The sequence below is a fragment of the Callithrix jacchus genome, chromosome 7, assembly GCF_049354715.1.
Source record: "Callithrix jacchus isolate 240 chromosome 7, calJac240_pri, whole genome shotgun sequence".
NCBI lineage: Eukaryota > Metazoa > Chordata > Mammalia > Primates > Cebidae > Callithrix > Callithrix jacchus.
The window spans coordinates 149,644,742-149,671,717 of NC_133508.1; the positions used below are offsets into that span (position 1 = coordinate 149,644,742).

The 26,976-nt window shown below is 38.1% G+C and overlaps 1 protein-coding gene across 4 annotated transcripts in view; it reads left to right on the top strand.

Annotated features, from left to right (window-relative positions):
* Nucleotides 1-26,976, top strand: part of RAP1A (RAP1A, member of RAS oncogene family) — a 92,180-nt gene that overhangs the window by 60,790 nt on the left and 4,414 nt on the right. For all 4 annotated transcript variants that reach the window (XM_002751223.6, XM_035252458.3, XM_078332743.1 and 1 more), the window contains 5 exons: nucleotides 1,439-1,507; nucleotides 3,547-3,603; nucleotides 16,655-16,795; nucleotides 19,127-19,270; nucleotides 23,894-24,009. In XM_002751223.6, coding sequence (XP_002751269.1) covers nucleotides 1,439-1,507; nucleotides 3,547-3,603; nucleotides 16,655-16,795; nucleotides 19,127-19,270; nucleotides 23,894-23,980 — 498 coding nt within the window. In that variant the 3' untranslated portion in view covers nucleotides 23,981-24,009. The remainder of the gene's footprint in view (nucleotides 1-1,438; nucleotides 1,508-3,546; nucleotides 3,604-16,654; nucleotides 16,796-19,126; nucleotides 19,271-23,893; nucleotides 24,010-26,976) is intronic.

Genomic DNA, 26,976 nt, shown 5'->3' on the forward strand with positions numbered 1-26,976 from the left:
CTCACTGCAGCTTCAACCTCCTAGACTTAAGCAATCCTCCCTTCTTACCCACCCAAGTAACTGGGACTCAGGTGCATTTAAAAATTAACTCTGGCTAATTTTAAAATTTTTTGTAGAGATAAGGTCTCACTATGTTGCCCAGGCTGGTCTCAAATTCCTGAGCACAAGCAATCCTTCTGCCTTGGCCTCCTGAAGTGCTCAGAGTTCAGCATGAGCCACTGCACCCAGCATAGACGGCTTTTTATGTTTAAATTATGTGTTGTACTTAGAAGATGAGGTGATTAAATCTTTTATTAAAATGATTAAAGTTTTTGATGTGATTATATCTTGAGTTGCCTTTGAATAATAGAAGCTTAGTAGGAAAAAGAAGTTTGTTTACTATAACTCTTTAGCTCAAGCTAAAACAGTATATCAAATATTCCTCTGAGTAATTTAAGTGTAGATAATCTCAGTCCACATTCTTACCCTTGCTTTTTAGGCAATAATGTACCAGACCTTGTTTTAAAGTTATCTAACAAATATCTTAAAACCCATCTTCTGTACTTTTCTTCACTTACTGAATGATAAACATGTATTTTCTAAAATGTGCTTTTAGATAAATATGTATTTTCTAATATGCGCTTTTAGATACCTTCAAGATAAAAGTAGGTAATATCTGAAAAGGATGAGTGGGCAGTATTTTCCAATGGAGAAAGTAAGGCTTTTAGACTCAGGAAGATGTATGTTTGAATTTCAGCTGGCAAATAGGAAGAATAACTATTTCCGGGATGAATGTGATATTTGAATGTGGTTATAAATTTAAAGTGACTAGCTCAATGTCTGGAACATAACAGACATTCAGTACATTTAAATTTCCTTTTCTCTTTTTTTCATCCACCACAATTTAGAAAGGCTTTTAAAAATTTAAGCCAGAAGCTGCTTGCAGTCCCAGCTACCTGGGAAGCTGAGGCAGGAGGATCTCTTGCTTCAGGAGTTCAAGGCCAGCCCAGGCAACATAGGAAAGACCCTGTGTTTAAAAAAACAAAAAAAATTAGAACCTTCGTCACTCCATTAAGGGCAGAGGGCATGGTATAAAAGTTATTATAGATATATAAAGGGGCAGTAGGAGTTTAAATATTGATAATATTTTATTTTCTAATTCAGATATGTTATTTGCATTCTTTTATTTTAAAAGTTAAAGTAATTAACAGTGTATTGTCAGCATCAGTATTGATGACAATTTTTAACATGACTACCTCCTTTCATAATAAATGTACTCTTAGTTATGGATATGCCCTTGTATTGAAAAATAATAATGATGTTATATTTTACATTTATGTGTTTACCTGGAATTTTCACATAATTTCAATTAATCATTATAACTTGTGAGGTTAAGTAACATTCAAAGGAGTTGTTTCTTTAACTTTTTAATATTTCTCTTATTTTTTTTTTCCCCCAGACAGTTCAGTTTGTTCAGGGAATTTTTGTTGAAAAATATGACCCAACGATAGAAGATTCCTACAGAAAGGTAAAATGTGAAACTTGTACACATCTGCTTACAACTAGTTTCTTATGATGTTAAAATTTGATCTGAAGATTTGCTTTTTGAAAATAGTTTTGAGAAATGATACAGGTATTATGTATCTATTTTTAAAAGTTTCATCAAGATAGAATGTTTCTTACAGAATACTACTTTGATATTCAGAGCTCTGTGTTCTGTTACTGATTAGTGATTTATTTGTTCCTTAACGTTGACATTTTCCTGGTGGGGAATTTTAATATAGAAAAAAAATGCACATAAATAGTAGGTGTGTTTTCAACTTACTCTTTTGTTACCAAAAATTAAGACCATCTTTATGCTTAAAGTTATCCCGTCACTGAAGATTTTTATTTTTGCTTAGTTTTATATGTTTAAAGATATTTAATCTTTAGACTACTAAAAAATTAGAGTCTGTTTAATAGTCTAGTGGGGTTACATGCCATACATTTGTCAAAACTCATAGAATGTACAATTACAAAAGCAAATCCTAATGTAAACTGTGGACTCTTGGTGATAACGATGTATTCATGTGGATTCATCAGTTGTAACAAATGTACCACTCTGGTGCAGGATGTTGATAGTGCGGTGAGGGTCTGTATCTGTGATGGCAGGGAGTATGTGGGAAATCTCTGCACCTTCCCCTCAGTTTTGCTTCGAAACTAAAACTGCTCTAATAAATAAAGTCTATTTAAAAGGGGGAAAAATTAGGTACTTGATCTTGACAAAAAATATTCTATAGAAGACCAGCTAGAGTTGTGGAAAATTTTCATTATTTCTCAAATATATTGGGTGGGGTAGAGTTATAAAAGACTAGTAGCCAAGGATATTTTTTAAAAAGATTAAACTTTAATAGGAAATAATTTTTTTGAAGATGTTTAGAATTTACCTTTAATAGTGCTCTAATTTTGTTGAATTAGTTTGTTAGTTCATTAAGCACTACTAGCAGAGCAGCTTTACTGTCTTCAAATTGGAAACAAAATTATGCTCTAGATACATTAAGAAACTATAGTCCTAATTGATTATTGGTTGAACATTCCCAGTTACAAATTTTGCAGATTACCACACTTTTTTATTATCCTGTAAGTGGGGGGGTGGATGGGTTTATGGTCCGACCAGTGGTGCTTCTCATCGATGTCTGATCTGACACAGAGGCAGAGTTTAAAATAGTCTTTAGGTTAGCACATTTATTTTTAGAAGACAGTGTTGTTCTACTGAAATTTCCCCAAAATAAGTTGCTAGTTAGAGCTTTAACTGCAAAGCAGAATCTGTACCTAAAATTCTAAAGGACTAACACTTCTTAACCCCTTTATTAAAAGTTTTCTAAACAGCTGATAGTTGATACTTTCTTTAGACCAACCTTCTCTTCTTTTCTAAGACCAGCGAGTAAATGGAACTCAGTGTATAAAACTTCATCTTTTATATAGAGCTTTTCTAGAAACGTGCCTTTTTATTAAAGTCTTGAGGACTATGTGAGCTCAGTGCTATTTATTTTAGTACTCCTGTGTTTCTTTTATGTCTTAAATTTGAATTTTACTATGTATGTAATTTTCTGCATATTTTAGTAAAATTTTAACAACTCAAACATGCTAAGTTGGCAAGATTTTCTTTACCCCAAGCTCTTCTTGTGCGCATTTTGAGCCATTTAATATTTTTGTACGTTGTTTTATTTGGAGATAATATAAATATACATAATACTTTTTTCTATCAGAACTATACTTGTTTGTTGAAGTTTTTCTTAAATTCCAAAATACGACTCTTTTGCCTTTAATAAGAACAGATAAGAATCATTACAGAGGAAGGAAAATATCTAAACTCAGCATTAACCATCATGGCTTCTATAATATTAATAGACTGTCCTTCAGACCTCTGTTCTTTATTGTGGTACCAACTTTACTCCCAGCCATTATAGCATATTGCTGGAGAAGGGCTTTGTATTTGTTAATAGATACTTTGGTAGAAGAGTTGGGAAGAAGACAGAATGACATTTCGATGTGCTTTTTAATTTTTTTCTTTGTTTGCCCCTACAGCAAGTTGAAGTCGATTGCCAACAGTGTATGCTCGAAATCCTGGATACTGCGGGGACAGTAAGGATGTTTTCTCATTTTTTGATAATTTGTGAGCAGGTTTTGTCATCTGAGGAATTCTGAGTAAAAGTAATTCTGATTAAGAAGAAATTACCTGAACGTAGGGATTCCTAAGTGTATGAAATCAACTGTGATGTCGTTAATGCTCACACATCACAAAGTTCACCTAGACGATCTCTGTGTTGGGTTTCTTCCTGCATTGAGGTAGGGATTATGCTATCAGTGATCTTTTTAAATGTATTTTAAATTTAGAATTTTAGTTAATATTTGTATTTCTGTGGATTTAAATAAGACCTTGTCTCTTGGCACTGTAGTCATTAATTTTTTATCATTTTTTCTTTTCACTAGCATTTTGACATCTCAAGGGGCTGGTGACAGATATGTTTTCTGAGGAAAGCAAAAATCTTCCTCAGAAGATTTAGGATTATTTTGAGCCTCCTTTTTCTAATCGTTAAATGAGTATAACGACATTAGTACATTATAAGGTGTTTGTGATAAGCAAATGAGATAATAATTATAAATCATTTGGCACAATGTCTGTTACACAGTATGAAATTGTGTATTTGCTTTTATTCTTCTTAATCTTCATTAATATCGTCACCTTTGTTTATTTTTTTGAGACGTAGTTTCACTCTGGGATTATAGGCGCATGCCACCATGACCGGCTAATTTTTTGTATTTTAGTAGAGGCAGGGTTTCGCTGTGTTGCCCAGGCTGATCTCGAACTCCTGAGATCAGGCAGTCCACGCACCTCAGCCTCCCAAAGTGCAAGGATTACAGGCATGAGCTACTACGCCCAGCCTTATAATTTTTTATTAATGATGATGGTTTCCAATTATACTGCCACACAAAATACATACATTAAGCAATCTTTGCTTTCCTTTATTTTTCTCCATACACATAGACTTGATGCATTAGGCAATTCCTAGCTTTAAAATGGATGAGGTTTTTTTGTTTTTCTTATGAGACAGGGTCCTGCTGTCATCCAGGTTAGAGTGTAGTGGTGCAGTGATAGCTCACTGCAGTCTCCTGGGCTCCCTGGGCTCAAGCAATCCTCCTGCCTCAGCCTCCCAGGTAGCTAGAACTATAGGCATGTACCATCACTCCCGGCTAATTAAAAATAAAAATTTGTAGAGGTGGGTTCTCACTGTGTTGCCCCGACTAGTCTCTCAAACTCCTGGCCTCAAGTGATCTTCCTGCCTCTGCTTCTGAAAGTGCTGGAATTACAGGTGCGAGCCATTGCGCTTGGCTGGTATGCTTAAATGTTATAAGTTGTTTAAAATTCAGCACAAAGTTTTTCACTATAATTTTTATAAATGTTGGAAACATTTCAGATAGTTCAAAAAAGCATGTAAGCAAATGGGAGTGATTATATACAATGATATAGCACTAGTTTTTTTTTTTTTTTTTTTTTTTTTTTGAGACAGAGTTTCACTCTTGTTGCCGAGGCTGGAGTGCAATGGTGTGATCTCGGCTCACCGAAACCTCTGCCTCCTGGGTACAGGCAATTTTCCTGCCTCAGCCTCCTGAGTAGCTGGGATTACAGGCACGTGCCACCATGCCCACCTAATTTTTTGTGTTTTGAGTAGAGGTGGGGTTTCAACATGTTGACCTGAATATTTTTCCAATCTTTTTTGGGAAAATGGATCTTAACTCTTATCAGAGAACTTTGCCCTCATAGCAAACTTCTGGTAAAGGCCTTCTGAAACTACATCTTATATTAGCTGAATCAACCTGTCTCTCCCTCTTCCCACCCTCTTGCTCCCTAATAGCTTCTGAATCAGCAAAATTCCCCTTTGCTTCTAGAAACCCCAATAGCTAAAAAGAGTAATTTCTACTTTTTTAAAATCATATCCACAGTGTTCAGACATTCTTTTTTCTTTGTCCAAATTGTAAGAAGGAAGTTCTCCATCACAGAGATCTTTACTTTGTGCTGTCCAGTATTGGGTCTGTCTCCCATGGTAGCACTCAACATGCTGTTATAATGGCCTGTTTGCTTGTCTGTGTCCCCAGTGCCTTGCATAAAACTTTGCAAACAGCTGCTGCTCATTAATCTTGTCAAAATCACTCCTTACTCTGAAGATATTTGTGTGCGTGCTCTCTCTCTCTCTTTCTCACTACTTCAGTCAGAATTCTTAGTGATGTTACTATCCGTGTAGAATCTATATGGATTATTATAGATAATGTACTCCCCTGACCTGGCCTGTCAGTTCCTCGATGTCCGTCGCACTTTTAAGCCATTCATACCATGGTTTTACCCTAGACTGTGTGATTACCAATAACTATAATACCTCCTTAATCTAATTTCCAAGCATCTTATCCTCCAGTACTCACTACTTCTTTCTTTATCCATCTCACTTCTTCTTTTTTTTTTTTGAGACAGGGGCTCTCTCTCTGTCACCCAGGCTGGAGTGCAGTGGTATGAACATAGATCACTGCAGCTTCAAACTTCCAGGGTCAAGAAATCCTCCCACCATAACCTTCTGAGTAGCTGGTACTACTGCAGGTGCACACCACCACACCTAGCTATTATTTTATTTTTATTTATTTGTTTTCATACAGACAGGGTCTCACTATGTTGCCCAAGCTGGTCTTGAACTCCTGGACTCAAGGGATCCTCCTGTCTTTGGCGTCCCAAAGTGCTGGGATAACAGATGTTAGCCACTGCACCCAGGCCATCTCATTTCTTTTTGTGCCCTTCAGCCTCATTGCCGTCTGTAGTCCAGTTATCCTAACATCTTTTTATTATCTTTTATGTCTTCAACCCCCTCTGCATATAGCTTCAGGTTCATGGTCCATCATTTATAATTCTCTCTTTTTTATTTTTTTTATTTTTGAGATGGAGTTTCGCTCTTGTTACCCAGGCTGGAATGCAATGGCACGATCTCAGCTCATCGCAACCTCCGCCTCCTGGGTTCAAGCAATTCTCCTGCCTCAGCCTCCAGAGTAGCTGGGATTACAGGCACGCACCACCATGCCCAGCTAATTTTTGTATTTTTAGTAGAGAGGCGGTTTCACCTCGTTGACCAGGATGGTCTCGATCTCTTGACCTTGTGATCCACCTGCCTCGGCCTCCCAAAGTGCTGGGATTACAGGCGTGAGCCACCAGGCCCGGCCATAATTCTCTTAAATATATCCTCAACTCCCTTAACTTTTCAGCAGCCTTTGACTCAGTTCATCACTGCCTTTTACTGTAAAACCTTTATTCATTTGGCTTCCAAGAAACAATACTTGCCTGATTTTCTCCGTCTCATTGGTTACTTCTAAGTCTCCTTTCCTAATTCCTCTTTACCTCCCCTACCTCTTAATGTTGGAGGGCCTCGGGGTTCAATACTTGCACTTCTCTTTTCTAACAACACTGCTTTGCAGATCTTTAGTTGCCTGGTTTTAAATACAGTCTGTATGCTGATAAATACTAACTTTATAACTGTATCTGTATTAGGCCATTTGCATTATTATAAAGAAATACCTGAGGCTGGGTTATTAATGAAGAAAAGAAGTTTAATTGGCGCACGGTTTTGCACACTGTACAAGCATAGCTTCAGCAGCATCTGCTTATGGTGAATACCTCAAGAAGCTTACAATCATAGTGACAGGCAAAGGGAGTAGGTGTTTCACATGTCAGGAGCAGGAGCAAGAGAGAGGGGGCCACACAATCAGATCTCATGAGAACAGAATCATGAGGATAGCACCAGGCCATTCATGAAGGATCCATCTCTGTGACCCAAGCATCTCCCACAGGCCCCACCTCCAACATTGGGGATTACATTTAGCATAAGGTTTGGAGGTGACAGACATACAAACTATATATCCCCATCTCTTACTTCTTTTCTGAACGTCAAACTCCTATTCTAACTGCCTCTTCAGTATCTCTTTTTGTATGTCTAGTAAGCATCTCAAACATAACATGTCCAAACTGAACTCCTGATACCCTTTCCCTGACCTGGGTCTTTCCAATCTTTCCCATCTCAGTAAATAGTAGCCTTTTAGTTGGTTTTGCCTGAAACCATGGAGCCATCTTTGACTGCCTTTTTTGTTATATTCTGTGTACATCCAAACTCTCGGAAAACCCTATTGGCTTTACCTTTAAAACTTACCCAGAACTCAGCTACCACCACTAGAATCTAATGACACTATCTATCTTGGTCTAAACAGTTGTCATGTGATCTCAGCTGGATTTTTTTCAATAACCGCAAAACTGATCTCCCTGCTTTTCTTCTGACACCCTTCAGATTGTTCTCGACACAGTAACCATTATAATCCCATTTAAATGTAAGTTGGATCATGTCTTCCTCAGCTTAAATTATGCGTTAAACTCAGAGTAAAAACCAAAGTCTTTATTACATTTCCCTAAAAGGTCCAAATGAGATCATCTTTCTCTCTGTTCCTTCTCTGGCTCCATCTCCTGTACTCACCCACTAGGTAACAACGTTTCAGTGAATCCAGCCTCCTTGTCGCTTCTCATATACTTTAGACATGTTTCCTCTTGGGGCCTTTGCATTTGCCCTTCCCTCTGCTTGGGGTACCTTTCCTTCACATAACCATGGAGCTTACTCCTTCACCTCCCTCAGATCCTTGCTCAGATGTTACCTGTGACGCCTTCCCTGAGCTATAACATTTAATACCAGCTTGCATACTTGATTTTTGTCTGTCTTCATGTACACTCCTCCAGGGCAGAAATTTTTTGCCTCTCATGATCACTGATAATATCCGTAGGGCTACAACAGTGTCGGTGGATATTTGTCGCGAATGGATGAAACTTAGAAACTTGTAGAATGTCTTTAAGAAGGAGGTTGGCATTCTCAGAAGGAGAGGACGCCAAGCACAGCAGTTCTGTAAGGACCGTTCTTAAACTAGATTTTCAGAACTCGGGTTGCCTGTATGTTTATTCTTTTGATTTAATAAGAAGCAAAGACCGTAATCTCTAGAGAACATCATAGAAATAGTATTGCTAGTATTTGTAGCACTTACATTTGTAAGTAAATTCATTTATTGTGTAAATATTTGGGCAATGGCAGAATTTAATTGGTTACCACAGCAGTGCAATCCTGGAATACAAAAACTTAATAAATGAAGAATCCAGGAAACTCCCAGTTTTTACATCTTTCCCAGAAAATACCCTGGCAGCAGTATAAAAAGGTTAGCTGTATTCCTGTGGCACACCAAAGACTAGAATTTGAAGCTGGGGAAATGATTGAGTGGTAGCATAGCTAACTCCCTGGAATACAAGAAAGAGTTCATCAGCCAGGGTAGAACAACCACAACTATTTTAGATGCAACAGACAAAATAGAGGTAGTGGTCATGGGGAACAAGGAAGCCAGGACAGCAAAAAGCTTAAAAAACCTTGTGGATTTAGGTCTTTTATGTTTAATGCATCCAAAGGTAAAAAGATCTAAAATGTACAGTTTATTTAATGTAAAGACCCAAGATATATACATTTTTAGTATTCTACCATATGTGCTTTAAAAATTGTATATATAAAATCCCAAAACTTTTTAAAAATAAGATTTTGTCTTGTATTAACATTGGTAGTTACAACATACCGTAATGATTGTCACCAAATTAAAGGAAGAAAGCTTAAAATTAAAACAATTTTAATTTGGCATGACTGAAGCACAGTGACTGAATGTTAAAAATTAGTAAATTTAACTAAAGGATATAGATAGTCACTGCGCTGTTCTCACATCTTTTCTAAAGGTTTGGCTTGAGGGAGGGGCATGAAAATACATGAACAAGCTCTTTTTTTTTTTTTTCCAGATGAAGTTTCACTCTTGTTGCCCAAGCTGGAGAGTACAATGGCATGATATTGACTCACTGCAACCTCCACCTCCCAGGTTCAAGCAGTTATCCTGCCTCAGCCTTCTGAGTAGCTGGGACTACGAGTGTGCAGCAGTATGCCAGGCTAATTTTGTATTTTTAGTAGAGGCGAGGTTTCACCATGTTGGCCAGACTAGTCTGGAACTCCTGACCTCCGGTGATCCCCCTGCCTCGGCCTTCCAAAGTGTTGGGATTACAGGCATGAGACATCATGCTGGCCATGTACAAGCTTTTATAAAAAGAGTTAATTGACCATGGAGATGATAAAGTCTTGCTCTGCCATGAGAATAGAAAAAGAAAGATGCTAAAATCCGCTAGTAGAGATACTGATGTGGGATGATTAAGTTATAGTTTCGTGTGGGTCTCATAGCTCAGATTGTTGACACTTGGGCAGCAGTTGTGTCAAATTTACAAATAAAATTATTTAGGATCAAAATTAAGATCTATTTCTCTTTTTTTTAATTGTATTTTAGGTTTTGGGGTACATGTGAAGAACATGCAAGATTGTTGCATAGGTACACACGTGGCAGTGTGATTTGCTGCCTTCCTCCTCTTCAGCTATGTCTGGCATTTCTCCCCATGCTCTCTCTCCCCAGCTCCCCACCCCGCACTGTCCCTCCCCTATTCCCCCCAATAGACCCCAGTGTGTAGTGCTCCCCTCCCTGTGTCCATGTGTTCTCATTGTTCAACACCCGCCTATGAGTGAGAACATGCGGCATTTCATTTTCTGTTCTTGTGTCAGTTTTCTGAGAATGATATTCTCCAGGTTCATCCATGTCCTTACAAAGGACACGAACTCATTGTTTTTCATTGCTGCATAATATTCCATGGTGTATATATGCCACATTTTCCCAGTCCAGTCTATCATCGATGGGCATTTGGGTTGGTTCCAGGTCTTTGCTATTGTAAACAGTGCTGCAGTGAACATTCGTGTGCATGTGTCCTTATAGTAGAACGATTTATAGTCCTTTGGATATATACCCAGTAATAGGACTGTTGGGTCAAATGGAAGTTCTATTTCTAGGTCCTTGAGGAATCGCCACACTGGCTTCCACAATGGTTGAACTAACTCCCACCAGCAGTGTAAAAGTGTTCCTATTTCTCCACATCCTCTCCAGCATCTTATTTTGTTGATGCTAGAATGATCGCCATTCTAATTGGCGTGAGATGGTATCTCAATATAGTTTTGATTTGCATTTCTCTAATGACCAGTGATGATGAGCAATTTTTCATGTTTGTTGGCCTCATTTATGTGTTCTTTTGTAAAGTATCTGTTTATATCCTTTTCCCACTTTTGAATGGACTTGTTTGTTTTTTTCTTGTAAATCTGTTTGAGTTCTTTGTAAATTCTGGATATCAGCCCTTTGTCAGATGGGTAAACTGCAAAAATTTTTTCCCATTCTGTTGGTTGCCGATTCACTCCAATGACTGTTTCTTTTGCCGTGCAGAAGCTGTGGAGTTTGATTAGGTCCCATTTGTCTATTTTGGCTTTTGTTGCCAATGCTTTTGGTGTTTTGGTCATGAAGTCCTTGCCTACTCCTATGTCCTGAATGGTTTTGCCTAGATTTTCTTCTAGGGTTTTTATGGTGTTAGGTCTTATGTTTAAGTCTTTAATCTATCTGGAGTTAATTTTAGTATAAGGTGTCAGGAAGGGGTCCAGTTTCTGCTTTCTGCACATGGCTAGCCAGTTTCCCGACACCATTTATTAAACAGGGAATCCTTTCCCCATTGCTTGTTTTTGTCAGGTTTATCAAAGATTGTACAGTTGTAGATATGGTATGTTGCTTCCGATGCCTCTGTTCTGTTCCGTTGGTCTATATCTCTGTTTTGGTACCAGTACCATGCTATTTTGATTACTGTAGCCTTGTAGTATAGTTTGAAGCCCGGTAGTGTGATGCTTACTGCTGTGTTCTTTTTACTTAGAATTGACTTGGCTATGCGGGCTCTCTTTTGGTTCCATATGAAGTTTGAGGTGGTTTTTTCCAGTTCTGTGAAGAAGGTCATTGGTAGCTTGATGGGGATAGCGTTGAATCTGTAAGTTACTTTTGGGCAGTATGGCCATTTTCACGATATTGATTCTTCCTAACCATGAATATGGAATGTTCCTCCATCTGTTTGTGCCCTCTCTTATTTTGTTGAGCAGTGGTTTGTAGTTCTCCTTGAAGAGGTCCTTTACGTTCCTTGTTAATTGTATTCCTAGGTATTTTATTCTCTTTGTAGCAATTGTGAATGGCAGTTTGTTCTTGACTTGGTTCTCTTTAAGTCTGTTATTGGTGCATAGGAATGCTTGTGATTTTTGCACATTGATTTTGTATCCTGAGACTTTGCTGAAGTTGCTTATCAGTTTCAGGAGATTTTGGGCTGAGACTATGGGGTCTTCTAGATATACAATCATGTCATGTGCAAATAGAGACAATTTGGCTTCTTCCTTTCCTATTTGAATACCCTTTATTTCTTTTTCTTGCCTGATTGCTCTAGCCAGAACTTCCAGTACTATATTGAATAGGAGTGATGAGAGACGGCATCCTTGTCTAGTGCCAGATTTCAAAGGGAATGCTTCCAGTTTTTGCCCATTCAGTATGATATTGGCTGTTGGTTTGTCATAAATAGCTTTTATTATTTTGAGATACGTTCCGTCAATACCGAGTTTATTGAGGGTTTTTAGCATAAAGGGCTGTTGAATTTTGTCAAAGGCCTTCTCTGCATCAATTGAGATAATCATGTGGTTTTTGTTTTTGGTTCTGTTTATGTGGTGAATTACGTTTATAGACTTGCGTATGTTGAACCAGCCTTCCATCCCTGGGATGAATCCTACTTGATCATGGTGGATAAGCTTTTTGATGTGCTGTTGCAGTTGGCTTGCCAGTATTTTATTGAAGATTTTTGCGTCTATGTTCATCATGGATATTGGCCTGAAGTTTTCTTTTCTTGTTGAGTCTCTGCCGGGTTTTGGTATCAGGATGATGTTGGTTTCATAAAATGATTTGGGAAGGATTCCCTCTTTTTGGTTTATTTGGAATAGTTTCAAGAGGAATGGTAACAGTTCCTCTTTGTGTGTCTGGTAGAATTCAGCTGTGAACCCATCTGGACCTGGGCTTTTTTTGTGTGGTAGGCTCTTAATTGCTGCCTCAACTTCAGATCTTGTTATTGGTCTGTTCATGGTTTTGACTTCTTCCTGGTTTAGGCTTGGGAGGATGCAAGTGTTTAGGAATTTATCCATTTCTTCCATGTTTACTAGTTTATGTGCATAGAGTTGTTTGTAATATTCTCTTATGATGGTTTGAATTTCTGTGGGTTCTGTGGTGATTTCTTCTTTATCGTTTTTTATTGCATCTATTTGGTTATTCTCTCTTTTCTTTTTTATTAATCTGGCTAGTGGTCTGTCTATTTTGTTGATCTTTTCGAAAAACCAGCTCCTGGATTTATTGATTTTTTTTTGAAGGGTTTTTCATGTCTCTGTCTCCTTCAGTTCTGCTCTGATCTTAGTTATTTCTTGTCTTCTGCTAGGTTTTGAGTTTTTTTGATCTTGCTCCTCTAGCTCTTTCAGTTTTGACAATAGGGTGTCAATTTTGGATCTCTCCACTCTTCTCATGTGGACTCTTATTGCTGTGTATTTTCCTCTAGAGACTGCTTTAAATGTGTCTCAGAGATTCTGGTATGTTGTGTCTTCGTTCTCATTGGTTTCGAAGAACTTCTTTATTTCTGCCTTCATTTCATTCTTTATCCAGTCAACATTCGAGAGCCAGTTGTTCAGTTTTCATGAAGCTGTGCAGTTCTTAGTTAGTTTCTGAATTCTGAGTTCTAACTTGATTGCACTGTGGTCAGAGAGACTGTTTGTTATGATTTCTGTTCTTTTGCATTTGCTGAGGAATGATTTACTTCCAAGTAGGTGTGATGTGGTGCTGAGAAGAATGTATATTCTGTGGATTTGGGGTGGAGAGTTTTGTAAATGTCTATCAGGTTTGCTTGTTCCAGGTCTGAGTTCAAGTCCTGGATATCCTCGTTAATTTTCTGTCTGGTTGATCTGTCTAATATTGACAGTGTAGTGTTAAAGTCTCCCACTATTATTGTGTGGGAGTCTAAGTCTCTTTGTAAGTCATTAAGAACTTGCCTTATGTATCTGGGTGCTCCTGTATTGGGTACATATATATTTAGGGTCATTAGCTCTTCTTGTTGTATCGATCCTTTTACCATTATGTAATGGCCTTCTTTGTCTCTTTTGATCTTTGTTTCTTTAAAGTCTATTTTATCAGGGGCGAGAATTGCAACTCCTGCCTTTTTTTGCTCTCCATTTGCTTGGTAAATCTTCCTCCATCCCTTTATTTAGAGCCATTGTGGATCCTTGCATGTGAGATGGGTTTCCTGGATACAGCACACCGATGAGTTTCGGTTTTTTATCCAATTTGCCAGTCTGTGTCTTTTGATTGGTGCATTTAGCCCATTTACATTTAGGGTTAATATTGTTATGTGTGAATTTGATACTACCATTTTGATGCTAGCTGGCTGTTTTGCCCGTTAGTTGATGCAGATTCTTCATTTCGTTGATGCTCTTTACCATTTGGTATGTTTTTGGAGTGGCTGGTACTGGTTTCCTTTCTATGTGTAGTGCCTCTTTCAGGAGCTCTTGTAAAGCAGGCCTGGTGGTGACAAAATCTCTGAGTACTTGCTTGTTCGCAAAGGATTTTATTTTTCCTTCACGTATGAAGCTTAGTTTGGCTGGATATGAAATTCAGGGTTGAAAGTTCTTTTCTTTAAGGATGTTGAATATTGGCCCCCACTCTCTTCTGGCTTGTAGGGTTTCTACCAAGAGATCTGCTGTGAGTCTGATGGGCTTCCCTTTGTGGGTAACCCGACCTTTCTCTCTGGCTGCCCTTAACATTTTCTCCTTCATTTCAACCCTGGTGAATCTGACAATTATGTGCCTTGGGGTTGCTCTTTTTGAGGAATATCTTTGTGGTGTTCTCTGTATTTCCTGCATTTGAGTGTTGGCCTGTCTTGCTAGGTTGGGGAATTTTTCCTGGATAATGTCCTGAAGAGTATTTTCCAACTTGGATTCATTCTCTTCATCACATTCAGGTACACCTATCAAATGTAGATTAGGTCTCTTCACATAGTCCCACATTTCTTGGAGACTTTGTTCATTCCTTTTTGTGCTTTTTTCTCTAATCTTGCCTTCTTGTTTTATTTCATTGAGTTGATCTTTGACCTCTGATATCCTTTCTTCTGCTTGGTCAGTTCGGCTGTTGAAACTTGTGCATGCTTCGCAAAGTTCTCGTGTTGTGTTTTTCAGCTCCATCAATTCACTCATATTCCTCTCTAAGTTGTCCATTCTTGTTATCATTTCCTCAAATCTTTTTTCAAGGTTCTTAGTTTCTTTGCATTGAGTTAGAACATGTTCTTTTAGCTCACGGAAGTTTCTCATTACCCACCTTCTGAATTCTGATTCTGTAATTTCATCACACTCATTCTCCATCCAGCTTTGTTCTCTTGCTGGTGAGGAGTTGTGATCCCTTGTAGGAGGAGAGGTGTTCTGGTTTCGAGTGTTTTCCTCCTTTTTTGCGCTGGTTTCTTCCCATCTTTGTGGATTTATCCACCTGTCGTCTGTGTAGTTGCTGATTTTCAGATTGGGTCTCTGAGTGGATGTCCAGATTGTTGATGATGAAGTTATTTCTATTTCTTAGTTTTCCTTCTAACAGTCTGGCCCCTCTGCTGTAGGACTGCTGAGGTCCACTCCAGGCCCTGCTTGCCTGGGGATCACCTGCAGCAGCTGCAGAACAGTAAGGGTTTCTACCAGTTTCTTCTTCTGCTTTGTCCCAGAATGATGCCCGCCAAATGTCTGTCTGATCAGTCCTTTGTGAGGTGACTCTTTTGATATATGGGGGTCAGGGAGCTGCTTGAGGAGACAGTCTGTTCTTTATAAGAGCTCAAGTGCTGAGCTGTGAGCTCCGTTGTTCATTCAGAGCTACTAGGCAGGTACGTTTAAGTCTGCTGCAGCACAATTCACAAACCCCCTTTTTTCCCCCAGGTGCTCTGTCCCAGGGAGTTAGGGCTTTATTTATGAGTATCCATTGTGCTGCTGCCTTTTTTTTTTCAGGGCTGCCCTGCCCAGCAAGGAGGCAGCCTAGTCACTGTCTGCCTGCAGAGGCTTTGCTGAGCTGCTGTGGGCTCCACCCTGCTGCAGGCTCCGCCCTGCTGCCATCTGAGCTTTCCTGCCGTCCTGTTTATATGGGTGTTGTTAGAACTGCCTCAGCAGTGGTGGCCCGTCTCTGTAATGGCGGGCTCTCTCTGTTATGGCAGGTTGCCTCGGCAACAGCAGGCTGCCTCAGCAATGGCAGACTACCTCCATAGGGGTGGAATACTTTGGTAATGGCAGACGCTCCTTCCCCACTGAGCTGCACTGTCTTGGGTTCAGCTGTGCTTGCCGTGAAACTCTCAACCCTGAGTGTTTCCAATTGCTGTTTTTTTTTGTTTTTGTTTTTGTGAGGGTGGGACCCGCCGAACCTGATTACCTGGCTCCCTGCCTCGGAGCCTTTTTTTTTTAAGTTGGACGGTTGACTGTCTCCCAGGTGTTCCAGTCGCCTGCTGAAAGGGCGCTGGGATCTGTGTGATTTCCCATGCAGTGACCCACTGCGCCGGCTGAAACAAGAGTGCTGCCCAGGAATCTCCTGGCCTGTCTCTCTGTTTCAGTCCCGTCTAATCAGAGCAGTGTGCTAATCTGCCTTCCCGGAGCTTCAATTGCCAGCTTAAAAGGGCAACCAGACCAGTGTATTTTGTACGGAGAACCGCTGCGCCAGGGTGCTGGTGAAACAGCCGCACTGGTGACCCATGGGGCTCCTCCGCCTGGGAATCTCCTGGTCTGTGGCAATAAAGATCCATCCAGAAATGTGGCGTCCACTCACCCTCTGCGCTTTCACTGGGAGCTGCAATCCTGATCTGCTCCTAAAGGGCCATCTTGGATTGAGCTTAAAATTAAGATTTATTTCTAAAAAATTACATACAGTTCTAAATCACACAAAAGCAAATTAAAATGGTTAAGAATTCCTTTTAATTCTACAATTTATTGTCATTGTTTCTAGTCACCTAGAATGTTGCTGGAAACTGTGTTATATCTTGTTTTCTGTCAGGATAGCAAGTAATAAGAAATGTAGCTCACTTGTAATTATTCTGTTTTAAATTGTTCTAGTATACATTCAAGAAATTTATGTATTTGTAATTGCATGTTTTTTATCATAGGAGCAATTTACAGCGATGAGGGATTTGTATATGAAGAATGGCCAAGGTTTTGCACTAGTATATTCTATTACAGCTCAGTCCACGTTTAATGACTTACAGGACCTGAGGGAACAGATTTTACGGGTTAAGGACACAGAAGATGTAAGTATTTTTTTTCTCTGTAAGATGTACTGCTATCTCTTTGTGGCCAAATAAAAAAGTGCCTGTTTTCTCTATCAGTGGAGGATGTGGAAGCTATCTACCACATGCCTGACAGAGCCCATGTAACCAAAAATATTTTTTAACTTTCAAAATTAACTTAGAAATTATGTGGTGAGATGTTTAGAAAATGAGGACATATGTGATAAAATACCCTTTGTGCTATGGGCTAAAAAGTGCAGTAGGGGAGAAAGAGAAGTCAAAGAATACTTCATAGAAGTGGTACCCAAGTCGAGCTTTGAAAGGTGGTAGTTATGTCAGAAACAGTGTTCAAAGAACAGTACGAAGATCCATAATGGTGTGTTTTTATTTCTAAAATTTCACTGGTAGAATTCTTACATGCGGTTTTTTCCCTTTAAAATTATGTTAAAGATTTTAGTTAACTGGATTTTAAAAATTTTTGTTTCAGAAATCTTGTCTTAATTGTTGAATAGCATTGTTTTTGTGGTCGTGTCTTTTTTTTGGCGAAACAAAATGTGTATTTCATACATTTACCTCGGTTTTGAACCACAGATTTTTTTTCAGTTGTAGAAATCAGGATTTAAAATTTCAATTGTACCTTTCTGGTTTTGTGTGTACTAATTATTAATGGGAGCATATAAATTTTCTCAAGGCACTTAACCTTGGGTAATATTATAGGCAGGAGGGAGTTATAAGATATGACTCATAACCAGCTGTAACCAGTGAATGGTTTTTTTCCTTTTAATGACTAATTTGTCCAAGAGAGTTTTGTTTTCATAGGCAATTATGTGCAGATTGAGCTCTGGTAATGTTAATCCCTTTGTTCCATGAAATAAATTAAAAAAGATGGAGTCGTAGATGCCTAGTGTGTTTAATCTAACACGAAAATTGCCTATTTTAGGTAGAAGGTCCACCAAGTTTCTTAATTTTTTTTTATAGTGTCCATCACCTCAAACAAATTACCTTGTTCTCTGGACACCTTCTAACTAAGGAAGTTAATACAGTTAGTTAACTGCCTCTTTTACTGGAAGTAGGGAGTTTTTGGATGGATGTAGCCAAGCTTCTATAGTGTGGAGAAAGGAGGAACACATAGCTACTTTGTGGTTTTATTTTTGTTGTTAATCCCCCTTAACATTTAATCTAAATAGATCTTCAAATGTAGATGTCAAATGCAGAAGTAGAACCTGTTGTTAATATCTTTATCTTGCCACTACTTTTGGCATCTGTTGTACCTGTGAGATGACACACTTAAACCAGTTAGGCCGGCTGGGCGCAATGGCTCACGCCTATAATCCCAGCACTTTGGAAGGCCAAGGTGGGCAGATTGGCTGAGCTCAGGAGTTCAAGACCAGCCTGGGCAACATGGTGAAACTGCGTCTCTACTAAAATACAAAAATTAGCTGGGGCTGGTGGCATGCCCCTGTAGTCCTAGCTACTCGGGAGACTGAGGCAGAAGTATCACTTGAACTGGGGAGGCAAGAGGTTGCAGTGAGCCTAGATTGCACTGCCGCACTCCAGCCTGGGCAACAGAGCAAGAATCCATCTCAAAAAAAAAAAAAAAATTAGGCCCACTGACTTGATTCTTTTCTGTTTTGTAGGAGATTCCTTTTCCTTCAAGTTTGTCTACTTGAAATTCAGCTATTAGTAGTGGTCCACAAGAGAATTTGGGGGTTATATTCCCTCTCTCTCTCTCTCTCTCTCTCTCTCTCTCTCTCTCTCTCTCTCTCTCTCTCTCTCTCTCTCTCTCATGTGTGTGTGTGTGTGTCTTGCTCTGTCTTCTCTGTGTGTGTGGGTGTCAGGGTCTTGTTCTGTCACTCAGGCTGGAGTACAGTGGCACAATCATGGCCCACTGTGTCTACCTCCTGGGCTCAAGTAATTTTCCCACCTTAGCTCCCTGAGTAGTTGGGACCATAGGTGTGTGCCACCCTGCCCAGCTGACTGTATTTGAATTTTTTAGTAGAGACCAGGTCTCACTATGTTACCCAGGCTTGTCTCAGGCTCCTGAGCTCAAGCAATCCTCCTGGCTCAGCCTCCCAAAGTCCTTGAATTACAGGCGTGAACCACTGGGCCTGGCCAGGATTATATTCTTAAAATAATTTAGCATATCTATGTAGTAGGATCTCTTCAGTATTTTTTTTTCTCTTCTTCCTTCACCTCTTCCCCTCAGCATACACTTTTTGTTACTACGTGGTAAAGCTTGCAGTCTTAACTAATCCATTTCAGTCAGTGGCAGATCATTGCGTATTCATTTAAAAGAAAAAGGCTAAGTAATGAGTATGTTATTGCTCATTTTACGTTTTTTTCTTCCCACAGGTTCCAATGATTTTGGTTGGCAATAAATGTGACCTGGAAGATGAGCGAGTAGTTGGCAAAGAACAGGGCCAGAATTTAGCAAGACAGTGGTGTAACTGTGCCTTTTTAGAGTCTTCTGCAAAGTCAAAGATCAATGTTAATGAGGTAACCTACAACTGCTGGGCAGCACAAACAAGTGCCTTTTGAGTTTGCTTTAACAGCCAGACTTTTAAGAAAACATTTTCATGTTTTAAGCAATCTTGATTCTAACATGTTATAGGAAACACTAAGTAATTCCTAGAAACTGTATTTGTTAGCTTACATGAGGCCCCTTTGATGGCTGTATGAGAATTAAATTTAGCTTATTGTAAAAGAGGAAGCTAGAATTGAAGAATGTGTATAAAGTCCTACTAAGCCTCTAAGTGATAATAAGCCTCTAAGTGATATGTGATAAAGTAGTGTATAAAATTGTCACATCACCCTTATATTGTAAGAATTATTTATCCAGATTTCTATAAATAGGTTGTAAAGTCAAGTTGGAAAATAACACGTGGAGGTAGGCACAGAAGGATGTGACCTTCATGGGTATCACAGAATTGGGTTTTGAGTCTTCCTCACTTTGGGGCATGATTCAAAGTGGGTAATCTGTGTGAGTATGGACATGTACCTGGAATTCACTTAGACTGTTAGGCCTGATACAGCAGGTGCACAAGGCTTTTTTAGGGAGTGTGGGTGTGGGGTCATTGAGTTAAGCACTCCGCTATCTTGAAAACATACCTGTGGACGAGAATACTTAGCATAATAAGCTGCGTGCCTGGGTGTAAAAGGCCAGTAGTTTACTAGTTTACTGGGCTCCTAAAAATTTAGTACAATTTCCAACTGTCTCCACCAGTCAACCTTAAAAAGTTCCCTTGCTTTCGTTTACTTTACCATAAGCCTTTTTAAAAAATAAAAACAAAACAGAGTAGGCTTCTTTCCTGCCCTTGTTTGCCATTTATAGCATTACACCTAATCAGTCAGAATTCAGAACACTTAACTACGTAGGTGAGAGTGAGAGTGGGTTAATCTATGAGTCTCTGTTTTTGCTTGCTGTTCCTCTCTGGCATGTGGTTCTGCTGATCACTTTTTCTTGACTGATATTATGCTTATAGACTATTATCTGACTTTTTAAAATGACCAAGTTACTTTAAACACCTGGCAGGTAAAAAAAATTAAGCTTGCTTCAGCTTCTGTATTTTACAGATAATCAAGAATGCCATTGCTTGCTTTTTTATGTAAAACCATTTTTAACAAGTATATAAAAACAAGAAATTTATAAATTTTATTTATTCAGCAAATACTAGCTATTATGTGTCTGGCACTGTGTCAGGCCCCCAGGTCACAGTCACCCAGACAGACACTATTCCTGCCCTAAAGAAGTTTGCACCCTACTGGGGGAACAAGTCTTTCAACAATAATTAAAGAAAAAAAAATAATTTGATAAAGAATTTGTTAGAATTAGTGAATCTGTTTTGCTAGCAGAATGGTGATATGAGGTCACCATCTGCAAGATAATTGGCCTTAAGAGATGTGGTTTCTTGCTGTCCTTGTCCTTACTTCCATGGGACCCAACAACCAAATTCATCAGGCTAGGTGGGGCTGGGTTGGGCCTGGGTCCAGTGCATGGGACTTCTCCCTTTGGGATCCAGAGGACAGTGTACTATATGTTTGTGAGAATCTACATGCTATTAAACTTATTCCAGTCAGCAGAGATACTTTTTCATAGCAGTCTTGTTAAAGCAGAGAGTTTATAAATGAGGGTTTATATAAACAAACAGAAAAACCATAAAATGAAATGCATTAGCCATCTCAAGAATCTTTACTTTTTTGGAAAACATACAAACTTTATGCTCAGTTCTTGAGAGTGGGGAGAATGGAGCAGATAATTTGAGTTTTTAAAAATATTTTTCTCTTAATAATCTGATAATCCAGCTACAGGATTCCTTTGATAGTTAATAGCTGCTCACACAACTTTTGCCTTGTAAATTTTTTTGTAATTTTTGAATGCCTGAAGTATAGAGTGATACTTTCAAAGATTCACCTCTTGGCCTTAAATTTGAAAACAGACAAGGATATATATATAAAATATATATATATATAAACGTTTTTTAAAACTCTTATTCACACCACTTTGCAATGTTCTGAAAGTAATATATGGCTATACCAAAATCACAGTAGTCTTAATCAAGAATTAATTGTTCTTTGCTGAGGCTGGAATAGTAATTGGAATCAAGAGATCCCAATTTAGGAACGGGAGAGGGATTGAGAAACTCTATTCTGTGTTCCCTTTAGATTTTTCTATAGTTCAGAGAGATGAGGAAGAACCTAGGCTGGGGCCTTTCAGCATTTCTAACCAAATATTATAGTTCGAACTTGCCCTCATCACTGAACCATCTGCTGCTGTGAGGTAGGCAATGTTTTCCAAAGAAATAATTTAGAATAATGCAACAAAAATTAGTTACCTTTCTGTATAGTACCAGGAACCAGAAACTGGCTAGTATGAAGAAACTGAAATAGAAACTACATGTAATTTTGATGAACTTACTGTTTTAGTTTTTTTTTTTTTTAATATATATTATAGCTTATGCACTGAGTGTAGGGAGCCAATGAAAGCCCATTTGTGGCTTAAGCACACTGAGTTCTTGAAGTTTTCAGAGTTTTGAAACAACTTGGACTTCAGAGTTGTAAAACTACAATTTTGTTTGTAAATTCTGTTTTCAGACTTTCTTTAGAAATGAGCTAACAGAGGGTTAAATGATTTGAAGAGGATGGGAGTGGGAAGAATGGAGCAGAAAGAAAAGAATTTAAATGATTCACTTTTACTTTTGTAGCTTTGGATAAATCACTCAGGCTTTTTTTTTTTCCTTTTTAATAGTTTAGTTTAGTCTTGTAATCTGGAACATTTAAAAAAGTAAACAGGTAATTATCATTTTAAAGAAATATAATTGTTTATCATCTATCTTAAATGTAGATTGATAATTTTAAAATATTTTACTGCTAAAATTTACTCAAAAGTTATAAGAACAATAAAAAGAATTTGTTTACCCTTCATCAGATTCACCCATTACTAAAATTTTGCCGCTTGTTTACAGAAATCACACTTCTTTACTCCTAAATATTTTGAAGTGTATGTATCCTCAGATCAAAGACATTGTCTTCCACAACCACAGCACAAGTATTAGAATCATAAAAATTGAGGACACGGTCTGTGTTTGTTATGTATTCACATCTTACTGGTCATCCCGGTAATGCTCCTTAAAGTCGTCCATTTTTTAATATACTTCTGCAAAGAACTATTTATTACAGATTGGTAACAGGAAGGGACTTCTGTGATATTTGTCTTTAATTCCAGATCATTAGTAAGTGTTGTATTTCATAGCAAAGCTTGTCTGTTTCTTGTTTTAATATTTGGCATCTGAATTAAAATTACCTGCTTTTATGAAATAAGTGGCATTGTATTTTTGTCTTTGATAATTTTCACTTTTCATCCAAAAATGAATCCATAAGATTTATTAACAAACATTTAGGCGCAGTGGTTCACACCTATAATCCTAGCACTTTGGGAGGCCGAGGCAGGCAGATCACTTGACCTTAGATGTTTGAGACCAGCCTGGGCAACATTGAGAAACCCTGTCTCTATGAAAAATACAAAAATTAGCTGAGTGTGGTGGTGCACACCTGTAGTTCCCAGGTATTTGGGGGCTGAGGTGGGAGTATTGCATGAGCCTGGGAAGTGGAGGTTGCGGTGAGCCGAGATTGCAACACTGCACTTCAGCCTGGGTGACAGAACAAGACTGTGTCTCAAAATAAAACAAACAAACTAAAAACCACAAATATTTGTCATTTCAAATCAAGGATTAGCAGACTTTTTCTACTTTTTACTTTAACCAAAATTAACATTTTTTTAAAAAAGCAAACAAAAATCATGTGTCTCTGCATGTGATACCTTGAAAGGGAGACGGTATCTCTTTTGTCCTATTTTAGACAAAAATGTATAACCTGAATCCAATCATGAGAAAACATCAGATAAACCCAAATTGAGGGAAATTACTAGACTTTATTTTTCAGAAATGACAATGTCCTGAAAGACAAAGGCCAAAGAACTGTTTCAAATTTTAAAAAACTAAAGTGAGAGGAAATAAAATGCAGTGTGTAATCCTGGATGGATCCTGTCCTTGGACGGGGGAAGTACATTATTGGGGCAATTGACAAAATTGGAATTTGCTCTGTAGTTATGCAAAATAATGTGTCAATCCTTAAATGTCTTAAGTGTAGTAACTGTAATATGTTTATATAAGCGAATATATTTTTTCTTAGGAAATACTTATTAAAGGACTTGATAGTTAAGATCTACTCTCAGATGATTCAGAAAATTGTGTGTGTGTGTGTGTGTGTGTGTGTGTGTGTAAGTAAAAGTGGCAAAATGTTACTAATTGGTGAATCTGGGAAGAATATGCCAAAGTTGTTGGTACTATTTTTGCAACTTTTCTGTAGGTTTGAAGTTTTTACCGTTTTTCACCACCAGTTCTTATTCTTGATTTGATATTTAATACCTAGGAGTAAGGGCGTTTCCTTCATTATAAATAGGTAAGTCCGGCTTTACCGTGACTGAAAGCAGAGCCTTCTAAGAAACCTGACTTTAAAAGAAAAAAGCAGAATGCAGATCTAAGAACAGAGTAATTCTTACCAGAACTGTTTTGTGGAAAAAAGTCTTAAAAGTTGGTTAAGTACTTTTTTTCTTGTTTTTAGATCTTTTATGACCTGGTCAGACAGATAAATAGAAAAACACCAGTGGAAAAGAAGAAGCCTAAAAAGAAATCATGTCTGCTGCTCTAAGCCCATAGTCAGCAGCAGCTCTGAGCCAGGTAAGATGCTAAAAGCAGAACAAGTACCTTTCTCACCCTCTTATTTTGGGTTTTTCCAGACTTTAACCACTTCCCATTTCATCTATTATGATATTTCTAAGTTTCTGTAACTTGTAAATGTGATTTATAACTTGTAGGTTAACTGTTGGATAACTTGACCTCTCCCCTTGAGCTAAGCTTTCTGACAGCAAGGACCGTGCCTGTTTTTCTTGCCACTGTGTCCCCAGTGCCTGATACAGAGTTGGGTATTAAAAAATAGTGGTTGAATGAATAGAACACTTTCCTAGACGACTCCCAAATTCATGCTGAATTGAAGTGAACCAGTAGTTGCTCTGAAACACAAAGACATAAGTGTACATTTGGTGAATTACCCCAAAGTGAACATACCCGTGGATAACAACAGGAGTCACTCATCCCCAAGTTACATTAAAACTCTGCCCTGATTTCTAACTCCATGGATTAGTTTTGCCTTTTTTTGAACTTTACATAAACAGAAATATGGTGTATTTTTCTGTGCCTGGCTTCTTGAACTCAAAAATATGTTTTTGGAAATTATTTATATTAAATGTAGCAGTAGTTCATTTTTATTGCGTGAGAGTACTGGCAGTATGTTTATGTATTCTGCTATTGGTGTTCATTTAAGTTCTTTCTTTAGGGAAGTGAGTATGAATAATTCTGTGCACATCCCTGTATGACTTTGTGCACATGTGCATGCATTTCTGTTGGGTATATATCTAGCAGTGGAAAGCCAGATCATATGCTATACGTATGGACAGCTTTAGTAATTACAGCGAAAAAGTTCTTCAAAGTGGTTGTACCAGTTTACACACTCTCCAGTGGCTTTTGAGTTCCACATCCTCCCCAGAATTGGTGTTGTCAGTCTTTTTAACTTGACCCATTCGGGGAATGTGTGGTGGTATATTAGTGTAATTTTGATAGTCATTTTCCTTTCTGGTATGGATCAACTTCTTTCAAATAAAGGTTTCTATTTAGGCTTCTAAGTATTAGTTGACTTTTCTACTAGTTACTATTTTAATTTCCACTAGGTGGCCCCATTGAAAAGAAATTTATGACAGCATGTAAGCTGACTGTCAAGTCTATGGGGACTGTTTTTCTTTAATTATGTATTTAAATCCCCTGAACATTTCTACTTCATCAGTTCTATAAATAATACCATAAAAGAGTATTGTCATGGAGTGGATTTATTATGTAATTTGATGCTAATTGCATCATTCTTACTGAACTTGGTCTCTAGTCAGCGTAAACTGGTCCCACTGGAGAGTTGGTTATACTAACTCTCGTAAATCTCTTGGGTTCATTTAGTAGATTATCCCTTAAGACCTCCAGATTAACTAATATGTGCTTCCTGAGAGATATGAATCTCTCTCTTAAGGGAAATACCTGAGTCATTGTAGCTCCCTTTTTAAATGAAGTTACGTAGAGGAAAATACACAAAAAGGAGAAAGGGACATGGGGATTATCTCTGGTAGTCAGATTTAGGAAAGACAGCATCTGGCTAAATGTTTGCTTTAGGCTTTTAATGAAATCTTAATAACTTTTTTTTTTTTTTTAGATGGAGTCTCGCCCTGTCACCCAGGCTGGAGTGCAGTTGTGCAATCTTTGCTCACTGCAACCTCTGCCTCGCTGGGTTCAAGCGATTCTCCTGCCTCAGCCTCCCAAGTAGCTGGGACTTCAGATGCACACCACCATGCCTGGCTAATTTTTGTATTTTTAGTAGGGATGAGGTTTCACCACATTGACCAGGCTGGTCTCAAACTCCTGACCTCAGGGTGATCCGATCCACCCACCTGGGCCTCCCAAGTGCTGGGGTTACAGGCATGAGCCACCGTGCATGGCCTTGATTTCAATAACTTTAAATCATCAGTTCCCTGAAAGTGATTATTAAGATTACTGGTGTATGTGTTCATTTAGTCAAGGGTGCAAAGATAGAGAAAATGAAGGCTCCAGTTCCAGTTCTTAAATACCATGTTATTTAACTCTTTTATAGTTGACTGGCTCATTAACAGCTCATTATGGCTGGCCCTAGTTTAATTTTTAGTTCTCACAAAATATTCTTTTAGCTTATGCTTAAAGGAAAGGTGCTAACACCTGGCCTATTACAGTTTTTAAAATTCATTTATGTATACCCAACAATGTGACAGTGCCTTGTGAGTTTTCCCTTAGAGAAGATAAATCTTGACCTAAATCTGAAGTAAGACTTTTATCCTGCTTGCATACATTCTTAGACTCTGGTGTGTAATAAAGTTTACTTAATAATTCATCCAAGATCTCTGTGGATGTTTGATAATACCAAATAATAGGTGACTTAGCAATCAGACTGCTTTGCAGTACATTTTACTGTGATTATAGACTGGAAGTGCCATGTTGTTCCTATACTTGTAAAAGTACTGAAATACAGGGTAGATTTAAATAGAAACTATAAACCTTTTTAGTAAGAGTATATGAACCCTGAGGGCAGCTTATCTAGTCCATAGCCTTTAGGCAGAATTGAATTGAATCATGTTAATCTCTTTTTTATATGTCCTAGTTTTAAAGGCATCAGAGAAAATCATTATCAGGATTCTTCCTTTAACCTGATTCTTCTCTGTTGACAATAAGACTAACTTTGATTCTTCTGTCCTTGAATATGGGGATTAGCTCTCTCTGTATCATCTCTTGCCTTAAAACCTGTATTAGGAATGGTAATTCTAATGTATAATCATAAAATGCTTCAATAAAGAATGTCTTATGGAAAAGTTTATGGAGGCAGGTGTTCTTTTCTTTAGTAAAAAAAGGAAAGTAAAAATAAGATGGTAATGAGATAGAATAAAAATAGCATTGTTTTCCTCTGTACAGACAGGATTGTCAGATGTAATGGGAAACACTAAATATAATTGAGTATAACTAAATATAACTGAGGATAACTAAAGTTGATCAGTTAGACTCCTCTCTTGTGAACTCAGTCTT